Source organism: Megascapheus bottae, chromosome X (genome assembly GCF_031878675.1).
Source record: "Megascapheus bottae isolate mThoBot1 chromosome X, mThoBot2.hap1, whole genome shotgun sequence".
Taxonomy (NCBI): domain Eukaryota; kingdom Metazoa; phylum Chordata; class Mammalia; order Rodentia; family Geomyidae; genus Megascapheus; species Megascapheus bottae.
The window spans coordinates 66,589,734-66,609,993 of record NC_143547.1 but is presented as its reverse complement, the minus strand read 5'-3'; the positions used below and the strand labels follow the sequence as shown (position 1 = coordinate 66,609,993).

General features: G+C 38.0%; 1 protein-coding gene across 4 annotated transcripts; it reads left to right on the top strand.

The window, feature by feature from the left end:
- The first annotated feature begins 7,421 nt into the window (after positions 1 to 7,421).
- Positions 7,422 to 17,409, top strand: Tspan6 (tetraspanin 6). 4 transcript variants are annotated; one of them, XM_090325862.1, is made up of 8 exons: positions 7,422 to 7,598; positions 8,449 to 8,637; positions 8,911 to 8,985; positions 10,011 to 10,109; positions 10,679 to 10,813; positions 11,154 to 11,237; positions 13,372 to 13,475; positions 16,796 to 16,881. In XM_090325862.1, exons 1-7 carry the CDS (start codon positions 7,512 to 7,514, stop codon positions 13,438 to 13,440), a joined length of 738 nt encoding a protein of 245 aa, XP_090181988.1. In that variant the 5' UTR covers positions 7,422 to 7,511; the 3' UTR covers positions 13,441 to 13,475; positions 16,796 to 16,881. The 4 variants fall into 4 exon arrangements, with proteins under 4 accessions (XP_090181988.1, XP_090181987.1, XP_090181989.1 ...); XM_090325864.1 differs by lacking the exon at positions 16,796 to 16,881 and adding an exon at positions 14,160 to 15,048 and having other exon boundaries at positions 7,479 to 7,598; XM_090325861.1 differs by lacking the exon at positions 13,372 to 13,475 and having other exon boundaries at positions 16,796 to 17,409.
- Positions 17,410 to 20,260: the final 2,851 nt, after the last annotated feature.

Here is a 20,260-nt window from a genome sequence, read left to right as displayed (position 1 = left end):
TGTTTTATTTATATGTTCGTTTATTTGAAATAAGGAAGGGAAAAGGAAAAATAAGATGATGAGACAAAGGACAAAGGGTGAGTCAGTGTACCAGCAATATTCAGAAGACAAGATGTTGGAAATGAACTTTACAACTTGGGAGGTGGTGGGGTAATGGAAAGTTGGAGAAAAACATTGGGAGGGGTATCAGTGTTCAAGAAGTAATATACACACTACCTGATAAAAGTAACTATAACTCCTCTATACCTCACCCTGACAATAAAATAAAATTAGAAAAAGAAAAATGTTAGATATGAAAACTATCTAGCAGGAATCTCAGCAAAGGTAAACAGACCTTCTGAGAAAACAGAAATGGGACTGTGAATCTTTTTTTTTTTCCCCCTCTCATATCATGGGGCTTGATCTCAGGGCTTGGACCTGAGCTCTTTTGCTGAAGGTTAGTGCTTTACAACTTTGAACCATAGGACCACTTCTGGTTTTCTGATGGTTAGTTGGAAATGAGTCTCACAGTGACTTTTTAGTCCATTTTTGGCTTCGAACTGTGATGCTCAGATCTCAACCCCCTGAGTGGGAAGAATTACAGGTATGAGCCACTGGTGCCCAGCTGGGATTGTGAATCTTAATACCATTCAAAAAGTCTTGTTCCTTTATGAATAATTGTATATTATGAGGTTTACAGCAGTCAAGAACAGGGGTGGGAAGGGTTCAGGAAAAATTCTAATCGAGAGGATGAAAAAAACCAAGATGCAGAACAGAATTTCATAGGGAGAGATACAATAACAGAGAGATAAAAGATATTTGTATTAGACAACAGATGTTCATTGCAGCATTGTTTACCATAGCAAAGACATGGAACCAACCCAGATGCCCCTCAGTAGATGATTGGATCAAGAAGATATAGTACTTATACACAATGGAAGTCTATGCTGCCATTAGAAAGAATGGTATCACCCCATTTGTAAGGAAGTGGAAAGACTTGGAGAAAATCATATTAAGTGAAGTAAGCCAGACTCAAAGGAACATAGGCTCAGTGGTTTCCCTCATTTGTAATACTTAGTACACATCTAGGACTCTCCTAGCAGAGGATTACAATAGCTCAACACTTAGGTACATAAGTTCATATAGGATGAGACTAAATGAAAGGAACTCTAGAATATGGAAACAAGAGCTTTATCTTATGTGACTGTTGTTCATATTGTATTATGTTTTTTCTCTTCTGTTTTATGTCCTTTATGGTTAATCTCATATTGTTACTGTATCTGACTTTGTTACCTGGTATATTGTATTTACGTTTATTTGTTTATTGGAAATAGGAAAGGGAAGGGGGGAAAAAAGATGATTTGAAGGGGATGGGGGAAGAGAAATAGGGACAAAAACATGAGAAGGAGTATCAATGTATGATAAGTAATGCACCTAGTACCTGGTGAATGTAACTGTATCCCCTCTATACATTATCCCAACAATAAAAAGGGTATTTGTGTTAGAAAATAATATTAAAACTGATAAAATTAACTAAGGAATTAGGAATTATTAGATGCATTAAATGTGAAATGGCTTTTTTTGTCACTTGTGGGACTTGAATTCTAGTCCTGGGCATTTTCCCTGAGCTCTTCAGCTCACGGCTACAGCCCTATCCCTTAAGTCACTGTGCCACTTCCAGTTTTCTGGTGGTTTATTGGAGATAAGAGTCTCACAGAGTTTAGTGCCTGGGCTGGATTTGAACCATTATCCTCAGATCTCAGCCTCCTGAGTAGCTAGGATAATAGGTGTGAGCCACTGTGCTCCACTGATGAAATGATACTTTATTTTATTTTATTTTTTGCCAGTCCTGGGCTTGGGCTCAGGGCTTGAGCACTGTCTTTGGGTTTTCTCAAGGCTAGACCTCTACCACTTGAGCCACTGCACCACTTCTGGCTTTTTTCTATGTATGTGGTACTAAGGAATCAAACCTGGGTCTTTGTGCATGCTAGGCAAGCACTCTACCACTAGGCCAAACTCCCAGCCCATGAAATGACATTTTAAAAAGAAGAGGTCCTTCTTTAATTTTATAGTAGTACTTAGCCAAAGATAAGTGAAAAAAACTAATATGGCAAATCACAAGCAACTATGAAAATGATTGAAAGATAAAAATGGTAAATTTATTATGTGAATATAAGGGAATGTAGTTTGAATGATGTTGTTTTACTGGTGTCTGAGATACACAGTAGGAAGATTTCATGATATTATGTAGCAGATTTACTTCATTTCCCTGTTCATGACTCTGATGCTGGTATGGGTTAGAAATTGAACTTCTGTTTAATCTTTCAAAGTAATCCCATACTGTGACCTCCTACAGACTAGCTATTGCCTTCATGAGCAATGAGCTACACAGGGATTGGCTGAGCACCCATGAGGTCATCAATTGAGCATTATGTGTTAGGGTGCTCAGGGGAGTTTAAAGGTAGGCACAGAGTCCCTATATCACTAGATTTTGAGTAGTCTCTGACCATCTAGAGGACAGGATACAGAATAGGTAAGTAGAAAGACAAAGTAGGTACTGTAGTAATTGAGGAAAGATCTGAATTAATGTGAGGGTATAGTTAGCCAAGGAGCTGATGGAAGAGGAGGTGAGGTGGGAATAATAACTACCTGGTAATGAGTTAAAAATTTACATTGAGCAGTGGGAGATGGGCTGGGATTGTGTGGGGAGAGTTAGCAGAAATAGGAAATGGAGTACTGTTAGAGGAGTTCTGAGGAAATGGGAGCTTTTGTTTATTTCCTCTGTTGCTGGGTGTCTGCCAAAAATGATCTAAACCTAACTTTGAAGGTTATAGGAAGTTAATTGGACCGGAACACAGATATCTATTAAGTATTTATTCTAAAACAGGGGTTAAGTACTTTAAGGAAAGTGTTTTTCTACATTTTACATTTTTGTTGTCCAATGTGTGTGTGTGTGTGTGTGTGTGTGTGTGTGTGTGTGTGTGTGTGTGTGTGTTGCATGCTTAGGGACAAATTAGGACAAAAAAACACAATAATGTTTGAACTATCCACCTTGCCTATGGAAATAGGCAGGTTTACTTCCTAGGTGAGCTATCAAACATAAGTAAAAGTAGAATTAAACAGAAAACTCGCATGAGTGGGGCTGTTAGGCAATCACTAAGCTTGATTGAGCCCTTGCCTTTTTTTTCTATTACTAAATGTCTGAGCAATATCAGTCTTGGCACAACATTTGTGCCACAGCAGCCATGTCTCATTACAGAAAGGATCCTGTTTCTAATGAAGGAAACGGAAATAGGCTAGACTTTATTCTTGGTAAGTCAGCCTCTTAGTCTTTAAACCTCCATCTGTAAAATGAGAGTAGTGGTGGTTATGATCTCATAATATGTGCTTAGCAACAGTGGCTGTTACTGGGTCACTGCTCTAGCCAAACTCCTCACTCAGTAAACCCTAACAGTGATTTGTTTTCAGCCAGTGTTGACAATTAGTCATTCTTATTAGTCCTTTATATAATAAATTTACAGCCAGGTGCCAGTGGCTGAGGCATGTAATCTTAGCTACTCTCATGAGCCTGAGACCTGATTATTGTGGTTTGAAGACAGGCTAGGCAGAAAAATGTGTAACACGAATCTCCAATTGACCAGCAAAAAGCTGGAGTGGAGCTGTGGGCCAAGTTGTAAAGTGTTAGCCTTGAGTGATAGAGTGCTCAGAGACAACATGCAGGCCCTTAGTTCAACCCCGTGACTGGCACAAAATTGAAGAAAATTATCTTGTGGTCTAGGGAAACATGGGTTAAATTTTCAGAGATGGGATTTGATATTCTTTTTGCTTGGGTTTGAACTGAGATCCAGGCTTAGGTATGAACTAGATTGAATTCCTGGGTTTGGGTGTTATGGCAGGATGGGGGAAGAGGATGTTAGGGTCTGAGCAACGGCAATCTTTGCTCAGGGTATTTCAACCCAAGATAACTTTTTGCACAACAGCATCTATGTTTCTTCTTAGAATCAGTCCTGTTTCTGACGAAGGCATTAGAAGTAGGCTGGACTTAGTCCTAAGGAAATTATTTAGCTTCTCAACCTGTAAACCTTCCTATGTAACATAGGACATAGGAGTGACCTCATAATAAGAACTTAGCAAAGGTGTCATGGCAGAGGTAAGCGGGTGTAGCAGGGTGGGAGGCAGTGGTGCATGCAAGGTGTCGTGGCCATAGGAATATTAATTTCCATGAATTTCCATGTCAACTTTTGGTTTAATTTGGCGCTGAGTGTTGTTCGAACAAAGCAGCGTTGTGAGTGGTGAGGAAGGGAGAGGAGGAAAGTCAACACATTCTTGGAAATAAAATGTGGCTTTTGCTTGAGCTATTTGTTTTTGCTTCAGCCACAGAAATATTTTATTGCTCTGAGGCTCACAAAGAAAATCTCTTCCAGGACAAGGTACAGATGAAGCTTCAGAGAAAATTTTCTGTTTAACACAAGGACTATTTTCCTTGATACTTTTTAAAGGACCCTTCAGATAGGATCACATAGCCTATGCCTGCTCTGCATATGCTTAGAGTCCCCTCCTGCCTAGCCTCCCTTTTGTAGTTGTGTATTTGCAGTATTTCAAAATATGTGTGTTATTTCTGATTGATAGCTATCTTCATGTGTCTGTAGGACTATATAATGTATATGGACCTAAATATATGCATTCTTTCCATGTATTTATGTGTCAGGCCTTTCTAGTTTGGACATAAAAACTGAGTAGAAATCCTGGCAACATAATTCATTCTTCAACAGTCCCTTAGACCTCAGACGTCTGGCAGGATGTTATAGGAAAGAGTCCTAGGTCAATATTCAAAGCACAGGGAAAACACTGTGTGAACCTATCCATGGAACTTTCCTATTTTCTGGTTCTGTGGTATATGTTTAAAGCAAAGATTCAAGCAGAAAAGTTTGGGCTTTTACCTCAATGTCATGCAAACAGGCCCCTTTGCAATAACAATAGTAATGGATTCTTGTGATGGTAAGTTATGCTAATAATGAGATGGATTACATAAAGAAATAATCCTGCCATGTTCCTACAGATATGGCATACACTTTCCAAAGCATTTATGCTTCAAAAGAGATATCCAGACCTTAATGCACATTTTGTGCTCTAACATACAGACTAATATATTCACAAAGCGTAACAGTGAAACATGAACCTACATATATGATTCAAGACAGCAAAATGCTGTATTTTGCTTTGTCACTTTAAAACCAATGCACAGTGTTCAATTATAAACGTTTAGCTTCTGTTCAGATTTCCTATATGTGACAGTTTTTCCACATAAGGATATATGTGTGTGTGTGTGTGTGTGTGTGTGTGTGTGTGTGTGTGTATGAAACAGGAAGGCCTTTCACAAAGTGTATCTGTTTCACTAAATGGATATGTGAGGTTTAATACCCAACAACAGTCTCTATTGTTTCCTCTTTGATTACTCCTCTCCATTTCTAGAAAAATACATTCTAGGGATTGAATGTAATGTCCCTGAATAAAAAGGGAGACCAGATACCTATACTACTTCATTAATTCTATTGTATTTAAATGATTTTATAAATGTATTTTGAACCTGGGGAAAAACATTCTACTCTGAGATTCCCACGAGAAGTAAATGGCCTATTTACATTTCAGGCAATTTGAATGGATCATTGAGTCATTCTTGAAGTTTAAAAGGTACAAATCAGAAAAGAGTGGGGGACTACAAGCTAATTTCTTATTCCTGTGCATCAGCCTTACTTCTACTCATGTCAATTATGAAATGAAGATTCATCCCCATTTCAAACATTGAGCTAACTTTAAATATCCTTGTAGGCTTTGCTGATTTGCATGATTCAAATTTTCTAGAATTTCTGATTCTCTGGAGATTTGTCTTTTATTACATTTAATCATCCCTGAAGTCAGGGCAAAACAAGAAGAGCCTCCATTCTTGTCTTCCTATTGTTGAGAATGTGAAGAGAGTCTATTTTTAAGTACCAGTGTACCATAAATGTTGATGCATGGCTGACTCTGGACACATGGGAAAGCAGATATTCTGGTAATTGATTCTCATCCTGTAGGTAGTTTACTATGGTAGGAACAAAACAAAATGTGAAGTTCTAGGAAGTTCTGTACAATTGAAAGAATTTCCTTGGGGAGAGGCAGGCAACCCCAATCTAAGTACCACATTTAGCATGTACAATAGAGGAGGTAGCTGGATAAGAACATGGGAATCTCTAGTTTTGGCTTTTTTATTAGCTGTGTGACCCTAGATAATAAGTTCTCAGATGATTCCTAGCAGAGGGGGGGGGGAGGGAAGAAGTTAGGTAAATGGAATATATTTATTTTTTTGTGCTAAGGAATTTCATTAAGTTGCAAGGATGAAAAGTTACTCTGCCATTATAAACATTTCTAGGAGTATATGATTCTTGTTTTTCATTTAGTTAGCTTTCAGATAGAGCATTTTTTGCCAAGTGACAGCTTCTGATGTCACTCCTCCCACCCATGTCTCTGCGAACATAGGTATGTAGTACCAAATCCTAGTTGGGGGAATATATATTTTTAACGTCTAACACATTATCATCTTTATTTGGCATTCTCTATAGAGCTCTCCATTTTTATGCATTTATGTATATCAGTTGAATTTATATTTGCCCATCTTTCCAGTTACTTAAGGAATAAGAGAGGAGAGGTATAATGGAGTTTTGCAAAGTGCTAAAATTCTAAAATTCATAATTATCTTAAATATCTAGCTTTGGGATTCTTTTTTTGTTAATTGTATTTTATTCTAGGGATAATGTATAGAAGGGTCACCGTTACATTCATCAGGTAATGGGCACATTATTTCTCAAATCTTGATACCCCTTCTCATGTTTTTGTCCCCATTTCTTTCTCCGCACCCCCTCTCAATCATCTTGTTTCCCCCCTTCCTTTCCCTATTTCAAATCAATAAGTGTATATACAATATACCAGGTAACAAAGTTGGAATTCTTTTTAACAGGTAATTATTTCCCTCCATTCATTCCCTTTCTTTCTCCCCATGCCATAAAACAATGTTCAAATATGGAAAAGCACAAAAAAATGAGAAAAAATTCAGCCTCATCGTACCCTTCAGAGACAAATTTCATTTTTCTTTTCAACATTTGCTTTGCAAATGGAAAATTGTTGGTAGCACATTTCTAATTTTTTATTGGAGGCCTTGGGGGCCGAAGTGGCGGTATGTAGTGACAAGAAATAACATAATAAAATTGTAAGAACTAGACGGGGTTAGGAAAAATTAGGAAAAAAAGAGAAGAAAATGTCACGTATGTGGAAACCTTTAGTTTTCTGTAACCTTCAGTAGGGGGCGCTCGGAATTTGCAGTCATTTTCCTGACAGCCTGCAGCCCTTTACCCTCTAGAAAATCATACAGTGGTTCCGCCTCTTCTCAGTTGCAGACACTCGTAAGTTTTCGGCACTTTCCGGGAAAACTCGGCGAATCCGTCTGTGGCTGGCGCTGTTCGATCTCTGGGTTCGTGGTGTAGGGTCTTGAGCTAGTCATGGCGTCCCCGTCTCGGAGACTGCAGACTAAACCAGTCATTACTTGTTTTAAGAGCGTTCTCTTGATCTACACTTTCATATTTTGGGTGAGAGACTGAGGCGTCTGGGAATCTTGGGGGTGGGGGCGGGGGTGAGCGGGAGCGAAGGGAACTCGGGTCTGGAGGGGGTGGGGGTAGGGTTGGAGGCGCTGTGGGGACCCTAGGGGCTGGCGTGCCTTGAATCTCAGCCTGAAGCTCCAGCATTTCGCTGGGGTCCGGATGCTAGGGTGCGAACGGTGGTGATAGTGTATAGGCTGAACTGGACCTAGATGGCCCAGGCATTTGAGATCTTTGCCTGGAAATGGGGTTAAGGGCCCTAACCACACAAGGTTGTTCTCAAACCATTGGAGTACCCAGGCTTGCTCAGCTCCTTTGAACGCTCACTTGCTTATATAATAGTGTCTTTCTTTTCACTGCTTCCTAAGAGGGGAGTGTTTCCCAGGTAAGAATGGTATGGCTCCACTCCCGCCAATCCATCCTTGGGTTTATTTTTGCGTACCCTGACTTTGTAGCCTGTATTCATCTTTAATCGAGGGTGGGGGATGGGGGAAATCTGGAATTGAAAAACAATGTTTTCCTCTAGGAAGATTTCTCTTTCCCAGGAAAGAGTAACACTGTGAAAAGTTTTGATCCCTCAGGCAAATAAGACAAGGGCCTATGTTTACACAGTAAAACACGCTGAAAGATATTTGTTAAACCTGCTATTCACCCTACCTTTGTGTTTTGATCCTCCTACCCTCTCCCACCCTTCTGTCTGTCTTGTCTTAGGCACAGCTTCTGAGCAACCGGAATACCAGATTAATACTTACGTACATTTAATCTTAAATACTTCCTGGTTTGTGACTTGAAGATGCTAGTGTATAGTTGCCTGTTTCTATTCTCTTCATTTCTCATATAGATCACTGGCGTTATTCTCCTTGCCGTTGGTATTTGGGGCAAGGTGAGCCTGGAAAATTATTTTTCCCTCTTAAATGAGAAGGCCACCAATGTCCCCTTCGTGCTTATTGGCACTGGTACTGTCATCATACTTTTGGGGACCTTCGGTTGTTTTGCCACCTGCCGTGCTTCTGCATGGATGCTGAAACTGGTGAGTACTTGTTTTCCTTATAATATTCTTGGATGTGTTAAAAAAAAGTCTTGAAATGGGCTGTAGCCCTTTGAATTTCTCTTGTTCCTTGTAAAAACTTACCTGCTGGTTTGTATTTTCAAAATAGATACTTTCAGGTTGTTTTCTAGGCCCTTTTCAATTAAAAAAAATATGCTGAACTGACCAACCAGAATGTTGTTTCTCCTTTGGTTCCTTTTTCAGTTGTGCTAGAGATTATTCATGCTCACTTGGATTTTCTTTTCCCTCCCACAGTATGCTATGTTTCTGACTCTCATATTTTTGGTGGAGTTAGTTGCTGCCATAGTAGGATTTGTCTTCAGACATGAGGTAAGCCTCATTAGGAAGCATAATATGTTACAGTGTATCATCTCATATAAACATGGATTAAGTAAAAGAGTAAGACAAAGATTTAATAGTTTTGAAATCACTTAACAGCATTTAAAACTTAGTTTTTGATCTGTATCTGACAATAATGACTTTCTAATAAAATGACGTGCTGCTTAATTTAGAAATGAAATTTAGAAATTTTAGATTAATAATCACCAGAAGAAAATTTAAAAGTACCTGTAATTAGATGAATGATTAGTTTGTGTGCAAGTATGTATTAAAATGCAAAAGTACAATTTATAACTTCAGTACTATAGTGAAAGTTTGTAATACAAAATTCATTCTTACCACTTTTACCTCCTGCTTAGTGTTGCCTTTTACAAAATGTGATTTATTTTGAGCCATACACTTTGTAGTATTTTCAGAATGGCTTCTTTCATTTAGCAATATGGTTCTCTCATGTATTTCCTGGTATTCACTTATCTGTACTGCTGTATTGTTGGGATGTACCATAGCAGATTTATCTGTTCATCTATTAAAAGACACCTTAGTGGCTTTGGCTTCGACTGTTAAATTCATTCATTCTTAAGGTACACATGTTCAAAATACAAACCATTGATAATCTTAATTTTGATATACTAAATCTGTGATGGTTATGAGGTTATTCAGTGTATGCTTTTAGAGTGTTTTATGAATTATCAGTGAAATATCCCCAAATAGAGTTTTATAGCTTATTTTCATTCACATCAAATACGTACAAAATGGAGAAAGATTTGGTAGGTGAGGGGTCAAATAAGCAGTACAAAACTACCACTTGGGTAAATGCTCCATAGCACTTTGACGATTATACTAGTCATTTCATTAAGTGATACTTTTTTACTCTCCTCAGCTAAGTATATCCCTTAAAAGCCTAAATTGGCCCTGGAATTTAATAACCAGAGTCACATTCAAGAATTTCTTTTGTCTAGAACCCAAAGGAACTTTGTAGAACATTTGTTTACTGACATTGTGTTTCTTTGCTGTAGATTAAAAACAGCTTTAAGAGCAATTATGAGAAAGCTTTGAAGTATTACAACTTGACAGGAGACTATAGAAGTGAAGCAGTAGACAAGATCCAAAATTCGGTAAGTGATCAGAGGCAGTGGCTTTTCCAGACAACAACACAATCCCTACTGGCCTCAGAAGAAAGGAGATACTGGATATCTTTGTATACAGAAAAGAAGTGTTTAATGATACTGACATTTTTTTTTTGCCAGGCCTGGGCTTGAGCTCAGGGCCTGAGCACTATTCTTGGACTTTCTCAAGTCTAGAGCTCTACCACTTGAGCCTCAGCACCACTTCTGGCTTTTTTCTATGTATGTGGTACTGAGGAATCGACCCCGGGTCTTCATGCATGCTAGGCAAGCACTTTAACCACTAGGGCAAACTCCCGGCCCTGATACTGACATTTTTGCCTTCTCACCTGTCCCTGTTCTCTTCTCTCCCTGCCTACTTGCATCATAGACAAATACTGTGAATGCCAACTATAGCAGGAAAAGTAAGGGCCATCCAAAAACTGTTATATTTGATGTCTCTCCTTACTGAATGCATTAAATATTATTTTGAGCACAGATTATAGTAGGTGATTAGGTTAGATTAACTATTTGCCTATAAAGTTGTAGTTTGAACTAAATGCTTGTGTTGGCTTTTTCAGTTACATTGCTGTGGTGTCACCAACTATAGGGACTGGAAAGATAGTGATTATTACACAGAAATAGGATTTCCCAAGAGTTGCTGTAAAATTGAAGACTGTTCTCCACAAAAGGATGCAAATCAAGTAAACCATGAGGTAAGGAAACTTTTAGGATTCTCTATTTGATGATCTTTCAGGACTTGACTGAACACAAAGTTGTCTTTATTTAATTTTTACTCATTAATTTTACTCACATAATTTGAAGTAGGTAGAGCAAGTAGAACTAGATTTCACACAACTAGCAACTAGCATATTCAAGTGTGTGCTTCAAAAGTTGGAAAGAGTGGGGATTGAGAACCTATGAACAAGAGTAGATTTCAGTAAATGACAACTGAATGCTAAAACTGATTCTTTTGTGAAGGTGTATGGTCAAAGTATCTTTTATTGTAAGGAAAACTACAGATTTCCTGTGTTGAATGTTTTTCGTTCCCACCAGGGCTGTTTTATAAAAGTAATGACGATTATAGAATCTGAAATGGGAGTTGTAGCTGGAATTTCCTTCGGAGTAGCTTGCTTTCAAGTAAGTGGTGTTGTTTTTTGGAAAATGTTTTTTTTTCCTTTGGTAGGTATAAACTGAAAAGATTTTACTTTCAGGCCTGAGGCTTTGCTTTAGGGACCTGGATAGTGAGAACAATGTAAGAGTGGTCAGTTTCACACAGCTCCCAGTCACCAGTCACCAGTCACAGTATAGAAATGGAATGATTGCACTTTATGGATTGATTTTGATTTGTGATTATTTAGACTTTTCCTTTAAGAGAAAATATCTTTCATCTTATGTTCTCTACAGCTACACAGTGGTCTGAATTTCAATTTGTGTTGTCATAGCCAGTCATGCCTTGAAAAGGCACAACTTAGAATTCCTAGAAGTCATGTCTTTTCTTTTTTTTTTTTTTAATTCAGTTCTGGGAATGAAACCCAGGACCACATGAATGTTTGGCAAGCCCTCTAACACTGCCAGACCACCTTCCCACCCCTCCCCCGCAGTGAATATGTTTTAAGTAGTTAATTGTGTGATCCAAGAATCCCTTCTTTAAACAAAACACTAGATGGAAGCCTTGCTTTTTTTCCCCCTGGAATTAGAGTTCTAAAACATTACTAGAGCTGCAGCTACCTGGTAATTTGCATATACTTTCGAACCTGTTAAAATTTAAATTATACAGTCTCCCATCCCACTATTACTCACTGTAGTGTGAAAACTGATTTGTGTGTTGTAAAAACTGATTTGTGCCAGGCATGGTGGCTCACGCCTCTAATCCTAGCTACTCAGTAGCTAGGATCTGAGGATCGCGGTTCAAAGCCAGCCCTGGCTCAAAAGGACCTAAGACTCCAATTAACTGCTAAAAAACAGGAAGTGGGTCTTGGCTCAAGGGTAGGGTAGTATCCTTGAAGAGCTCAGGGACACCACCCAGGCCCAGGGGTAGGGCAGTGGCCTTGAGCTGAAGGGCTCAGTGACAGCACCTAGGCTGAGTTTAAGCCCCATGACACACACAAAATAAAAAACAAAAAACAAACTGATTTGTGTCTCTAAATGGTTTTTTAGGGCATGTTATTTTATATTCAGTATTATAGAAAGGAGACTATAGGAAGTGAGGCTGTGGATTATGGGGTAGGGTGGTAGCTTTGTGCTGAAAAGCTCAGGGACAGTGCCCAGGCCCAGAGTTCAAGCCCCAAGACCTACGGGGAAAAAAAGGAGACTATACAAGTTTAACCTTGCAACAACTTTAAATAGTAGCAATTACTTTCATCAGCACTAATACGATACCCACTAGACTCCTTTGGACAGTTATAAATATTAAATAAAATCACAAAGATCTTGGGAGTCTGAGAATGGGCGGATCAAACTTCAAGACCAGTTTGGTCAGAGAAAGTTCTAATGAACCCTACCCTTTTCAACCCATAACTGGGAACATTGGTATGTACCTGTCATCCCAAACTAGATGAGAGGCGGACATTAGGAGGATGTTGTGCCTAGACAGCCTGGTTGAAAAGTCCACAAGACTGTGTCTATGGAATAGAAGCTGGGTGTGTTGGTGCTTACCTTTGTGATACCAGTGACAACTGGAAGTCTATAATTAAGGGTTTGTCGCTTAGGATGAAAGCAAGACACTGTCCTAAATATAGCCAGTGGGAAAATATTGCATCAGCTCAACAAACAGCTTAGCAAGCATAAGCCCCTGAATTCAAACCACTACTATTGTGATAAAAAAAACTCTGTTGCTCTAGTCCCAGCTGAAATCCTTAGCAGCCACATGAAGCTAATTAAGACTTCATTGGACAGCACAGACGTTGTAGACCATTCACATCATTATTGGCACTGCTTTCCATTGCACTTATAGATGGAGATTTTACTTGATAAGATGCTTATTATAAGCCATGGTGTTATATTTTTTAGTACCTTAGGGCTTGTCCAAAACTCACAACTACTGAGTATTCCCTACATATTAACTGTGAAGTTGAGTCATTGTAGTAGTAAAACTTACATCCTCAGAATTAATCTATTGCTGAACTGATCTGCTGCTACAGAATATGAAACATTTAGAAACAGTTAAGGAAAGAAATTAGTGAATTATGAGTGGAAAACACATGTGCAATCTGAGGTGTTCAAGTGATTTTATGTGTGTGTGTGTTTAATTTTGTTACTCTTTTCTTTCCAGCTAATTGGAATCTTTCTGGCCTATTACCTTTCTCGTGCCATAACAAATAACCAATATGAGATAGTGTAATAAGAATTCAGATGAGTTTATTATCCAACATAAGGGTAGGTTAATTTTTATTAATGTTGATATTTAATCCACCTTGTGTCTGCATGTGTTATAGTCTGATCCAGTACCATATTCAAATCTCGGTGCTGTATAAACACCTGAAAGAAATAAGTTAGCTTGTCTATGCTTAGCTTATCTGAGTTTGCCTGATTTATGCACATCAACTTAAAGATACTAAAGCGTCCCCTTTCTCATGTGTTTTGACTAGAGTTAGGAGAAATGGAGTAATCTTTGCTAATGAGGATCCCTAGCAAAAAAAGTACACCAATTATTCTCATTTCCCTAGTTTTCATTTGCTACAGTCTTTGTGTGTATGGAGGGGGGGCGCTCTGGAAATCAAACCCAATGCCTTAAGCATGCTAAGCAAGAATTGCACCTCATGAGTTACATACAAAGCCATTCACCACTGTTTTCTTGGTAGGATGAAGTTTTTATTAGATCATTTTATGTTATCAATTCATCTCGCCTAACCGAGAATCCGATTTGGGGGAAACAGTAAAATATGATGAGAAACATAGTGGTCTGGACTAATCCCTAGGTCATCTTTCATATTTTCATTGTGGGACTGACTGGGAATACATGTGGAGATCTTCATTAGTGAGAACATATTAGAATGTAGGCAAAGACATATACATATTGAAATATCAGGAACAAGTAAATTAACTTTTCTTTAATTTTAGGATATGTAGGTTCTCCCTAAGTGAATTATAAAATTGCCTAGCTGAAAAGAGATGACACTAATTATCAATAAGCTGAAAACCTACATCAGCAGACTGCTCCAATCAAGATATTTGTTCACTTATTTTAAATCTATCTTTGTCCTATTCATGTTAGAGTATTGGAACCCTGTATCTCTCTGAAATTATAGCTAGTAAATTGTAAATGAGATAATGCTCTTTCCCTTGACTTTATTTTTTCTCAACAAGCCTTTGAAAAATGCTGTGAGTTTGCTAGTTTGTTATTGATAGAAAGTAAATCTGTTTGAATTTGCTGTTGATATAATGTAATAGAAGACTGACCTTTCTGAACTGCCCTCTTACCAGTGAAATTATCTGGTTTTATTGTATAATTTGCATCAATAAGGGAAAATGTTTTTATTATTTTCCATTCTCCTGACAAGCAGAGTCACATAGTGTAATTTAATTCTAGCTAGTCGTTGGATGGAGCCTCTCATTGGAGTACCTGGGTGGTGGTAGCACAGTAAAGCTTTGGGTCTAAAGCACTGAGACTAAAGGAATTACAATGTTCTGTGACACATTATGTGTCAACACATCATTTACAATTCTTTGTCTCCAAACTAAGGCAGTTATATTGATGTTGATATTTTCCTCTATTGTTTAAAATGTTCAGATGACTGCTTTAGAAGTGTTAAAATCACTGCATTTTCTTTCGAAATTTAATAGAATTTGTTTTGCCTAACTAATTAGAATTTCTTTACCAGGTTGCTGTGATTTAATTGTCAATATTAGGGTCGATGTTGGTAATTGTAGTTTTGTGTCCTTGATTAATGAATACAAATCTTGTACACAATAAAAATTGTTTTCCTTTAAAAGACGTGCTTTTGATTTTTAGAAAATCTATGGGTACAGATACTTTCCATTGAGAAAATGAGATTGCTTATTTGTATTTAAAGTTTATTCTTTAATTAGAAGGGTTAATGTGTTTTTGCCCCTCAGAAAACACTGGCTGAGGCCTTGTTTCATTAAAAAATTGACCCTTTTTTTTAAAAAAAAAACTATTTCCTGGAATTGGCTTTGTGGCTCAAGTGGTAGAGCACTTGCCTTGAGCTGAAGAGCTCAAGGACAACACCCATGCTGAGTTTAAGCCCCACAACTGACCAAAATAAAAAAAAAACAAAAGCAAAAGAAAAACTGTTTCCTGCATTAAATTAGAATATGCTTAGCATTCTCCTAGGGATCAGACTTTTTGATCATGTTTACATTAAAACACCATCAGGTTTCTGGTGGCTTACATCTATAATACTAGTTATATAAGAGTCTGGAATCTGAGCATTTTTGTTTTCCCTGCAGAAATGTCTTTGCAGCTCTTAAATTGACCAGCAAAAAGTCAGAAGTGGAGGTATGGCTTAGGTGATATGACCCAAACCTTGAGCAAAAAGACAGAGCAAAAATGTGAAGCCCTGATTTGAATCTTCACTACTGGCATGTACACCCACACAGGTGTGTGCATGCATACACACACACACACACACACACACACACACACACACACACACACACACACACGAAGAATAAGAAGAAATGTACCCACTACCCGATAAATGTAACTGTAACCCATCTATCCATCACCCTGACAATAAAATACAATTGGGAAAAAAAGTGTTTTCAAGATAACATGGAAATTAGTTATTAAAGCTTGAGTTCAATTGAGAGGCATTTTCTTTTGTACCTCCGTTAGTGAAACCTGTCTTTGTCTATAATTGCCATGTACTCTTCATAATCTCTCAATGTAGAAGAAGTCAATTGCCATTATAAATAAAACAAATACTACCAACCTCATTTGCACAGAGGAAGAAGACCAGTAAGAGGAGGCAAGGAGGCAAGACAGGCTAATGGAGGATGAATGTAATTAAAGTTCATTATATATACATATATATGTATGAAAATTATCTTGTATAATACAAGTTAAATAAAATATATTAGTTAAATATAATAATGAATTTCAGATACCTGTGCTAAAATGTTTGGGGTTAACTGCTGAAACAGGACATGCTCAGGCCTCAGTAGAGTGTCTCAGTAGAGTGCCTACCTAGCAATCATAAGACTTGAGTTCAAACCCTGTACTACTCCCCTACAAAGGATATTCTCTATTAGAGTATGACAAGAATGGCTTTTGACATAAGAATTCTAAGAAAGCAATGATGGAAAGTTATACTTTCAAATGCAATTAACCAAGATTCCTGCTATTGACATTATTGAAGATGAAGTTTTCAAACGTATTTTTTGCTATGATGGACTTGAAAACCCCTTTTAAGGTTTTTTTTTTTCTAAATTTCCCCTCATTACTAAGAAAACCAATCTATATGAAAAGTAGAAAAAGGAAAAAGACTTCACATCACACTTCTGAATGGGTTGGTTTGTTTCTAAGGTGGGTTTATTTTGGATGACTAATTATAAAAGCCTTTTGTGTATGCATACAGGATTAGAATCCTTAATTCTGAAGCTAATGGGTGTCATAGTGTTACATGATTATAACCAGTGCAAATTAAAAGTTTCTGTAACTTTTAACACTTGGCTAATTAGAATAGCTGGCTAGCACTAGGGTCTCTGGACATAACATCTGTGCCTTTTTGTAGAGACACCTGGCAGAGAGCATCAATGTGACAGTGGAAGAGAAGAAATTCTCAGTGGTGCAAGCCTGGACTTTACTCCTCCTAGAGAAATACCTTTGAAGTTTGGTTTAGAAAATTGTGAATTTTATGGTGTTTAAAAATATATCCATGTTTAAACTTAAAATAATTATCTATGTTTGGTGTGCCAAATTATCTTATTCCCCGGGAGTAGATATCTCTGAACTCTGCTTTGAGAAGCAGAGATCTGCAGTTGTAATCTATAAAAATGAGGAGAACTTCATAACTTTCCATGATCCATTCCAAGTGAGTTGTTGGCTTTGTGTTACAGGCAGCAAACTTTTGTGGAAATAAATAAGGTAAAAATATCATTTCTGCTTTTCCTTGTAGTTCACACAAGAGTTTTTGAGATTTGATGGTTTTTAATCTGTTAGAATCCAAATTGGTGCTTTGCCAGGGATGTGGTCAAACAAAGCTGTTAAGTGATGAGATAAAAGGCAATATAAGCATTTTTGTGTAAAACTGGGGACATTTTGGTTTCTTTGGACTATTTTGTGGGGGCTTTTATATGTTTATAGAAAAAATGTAATAAAAGTAACATTTTGCTTTTCCTCACAGCATACATGAAACACTTTGAGATTTTATTTTTCTTATTAAATTCTACTGCTTTTATAGGCTGACAAATCAAACAATTTAGAAAGGAAAACAAGCCTGGTGGCTCACACCTATAATCTTAACTCCTTAGGAGACTGACATCTGCAGGATGGCAGTTTGAGGCCAGCCTGGATAGAAACATTTGAGAGACTCCATCTCCAAGTATCATCAAAAAGAAGGGCTTAAGGTGAGGATCAAGTGGTTGTCATCCCCAAGTGCAAGGCCCTTAGTTCAACTTCAGATACCACCCCATCAAAGGCTAAAATATATCAGAAAAGAATAGTTGGGAATAAGACTTCTATTTTTAAGTCCTTGTTTTAAAATGTCCTCTAGATTGCTTATGGTTGCCATTCTGATTTAATTATGGCTTTTCTATTAGGTACCCCTACCTGTGGCTTTTGTAGGGCTGGATACTTGTAAGAGCACAATAAATGCTAATGAAGGAAGGAGTAAATCTAATTATAATGGCCCTTTAATGTTCTGGTTAAAGCAAGTTGTTGATCTAAACATGTCATTCTAAATTAGTCGCCACTTATATAATAGAAACCACCTGTGCACTTAAAAACCACTTACCCTCAAAACCACTGCTAACTTCCTCCTGGTCAAATCACATTTGCTACTTCTCATTCTTGAATCTTTAGCTGCATTTGATGCCACTGAACATTTTTTTTTTACTTGACCTTGTAATATACTGTTTTTTTCTCTTGTTTTGATGTTTTTTTTTATTGTAATTAGTAAAAGGGTTACATGATATTTGCCAGATAGAAGGTGCATTAATTCACATACATTGATACCCTTTCACATGTCTTGATACCTGTATCCCCCCCCCCACACCCCCCACCCGTCTTGGTTTTCCCCCCTTCCCTATCAAATTTCAAATATCCAAATACAAATAAATTCAATAAATCAGATAACAAGGTGAGATACTATACCAATATGAGATAACCAAGGGACAGCAAAGGAGATGAGAGACAACATAGTACATTAAGGACAACAATCATTTATACTGTTTTTTTTTTTTTGCCAGTCCTGGTGCTTGGGTGCTTGAACTCAGAACCTAAGCACTGTACTTGAGCTTTCTCAAGGCTAGAGCTTTACTGCTTGAGCCACAGCATCATTTCCAGCTTTTTGTCGGCATGTGGTAGTGAGGAATTGAACCTGGGTCTCCATGCATTCTAGGCCAAACTCCTGGCCTCTGATTTTTTTTCTTTTTCTTGCTCATTCTAGTCTTCTGGGTTGTGAATCTCCTTTTCCCGTGTGACAGTCTCCAAGGGATTGTGTTTGGACTTCTGCTCTTAGATGAGGAGTTCACTTTGAGGAGTTAAATGGAAATGATAACAATTAGGTCATGTACTTGAGTTATGTGTTGGCAATACATCTTGCTTACATTCTATTGACTACATTACTTGTAAGTTTAACATTCTACACACTTAAAAATTTAAACCTCTATCCTATGACATTACATACATTGACACTTATTCGATATTGTCTGAGTTGGCTCTTTTTCATATATTTTTTATTGTAATTAATAGAAGGGTTACATGATATTTGCCAGACAGATGGTGCATTAATTCCCATACATTGATACCCTTTCACATGTCTTGGTCCCCATTTCCCTCCCCCCACCCCCACCCCTCATCTTGTTTTCCCCCCTTCCCTATCCAATTTCAGATAACCAAATACAAATATATCCAATATATCAGGTAACAAAGTGAGATACTGTAACAATATGAGATATCCAAGGGACAGCAAAAGAGATGAGAGATAACATAGTAACTTAAGGACAACAATCACTCATTTAATGGCCTCTGTTTCTATATCCTAGTGATCCCTTCATTCAGCGTCTTACTATATGGCCTTTTTTTTATCAAGGTTTTGCTCTATTGCAAATCTCTGCTAGGAGAGCCCAAGGTTTCTACTGATTATGACAAATGAGGGAAACCATTGAGCCTAAGTTCCTTTGAGTCTGGCTTACTTCACTTAATATGATTTTTTCTAAGTCTTTCCATTTCCTAACAAATGGGGCGATGTCGTTTTTTCTGACAGCAGCATAGAATTCCATTGTGTACAAATACCACAACTTGTTGATCCACTCAACTGAGGGACATCTAGGTTGGATCCATATCTTTGCTATGGTAAATAGTGCTGCAACGAATATTGTTGTGCTGGTGGATTTAGTATGTCCTTGTTTCTGGATGATTGGGTAAATGCTATTGTGCCCAGAAACTTGAAGCCCCCCCCCATAGCCAGAGACCAAAGGTCAATGCAAATTGCAATGAGTTGTTTACTGACGAGCTCGAGCATGGGTCTCTGCGCACTGATAGTCGAGACCAGAGGCTCTGAGCACAAGATTACAGCCCCTTTTATACATTTTTTGGTAGGGGGAAGTCCCCAGTAAGTAATAACTACAAATCAATACGCCACGCGGGAAATTTATAGTATAATTCCATTAAATGATTGGTGCAATACAAAGCAGGAAAGGGGTTGTGGTCAGTCTAGATGGCTGTCATTTTGGGAGGATGGTTTTAGGCCAGATATGAGTCTAGGGGGATCTCCATGGTGACGGGCTTATGATTGGTTGACATCTGCCCTAGTTTGCTGGCCCTCCCAAGTCCGACCTTGTTGGTACCAGATGGCTACTATCTCTAGCTCCCTGCTTGGAATGTGTATACTCCTTACTACAGTGTAGCTCAGTCTGGGAACCAAGGACAAATGGGTGCTTGTAGATTAGCCACAAGGACAGCAGTTGCATTTCTCAGGGTTTTAGCAAGCAGATATACAGAAGCAGAAAGACAAGTTAAGGAGACACAAGTATAA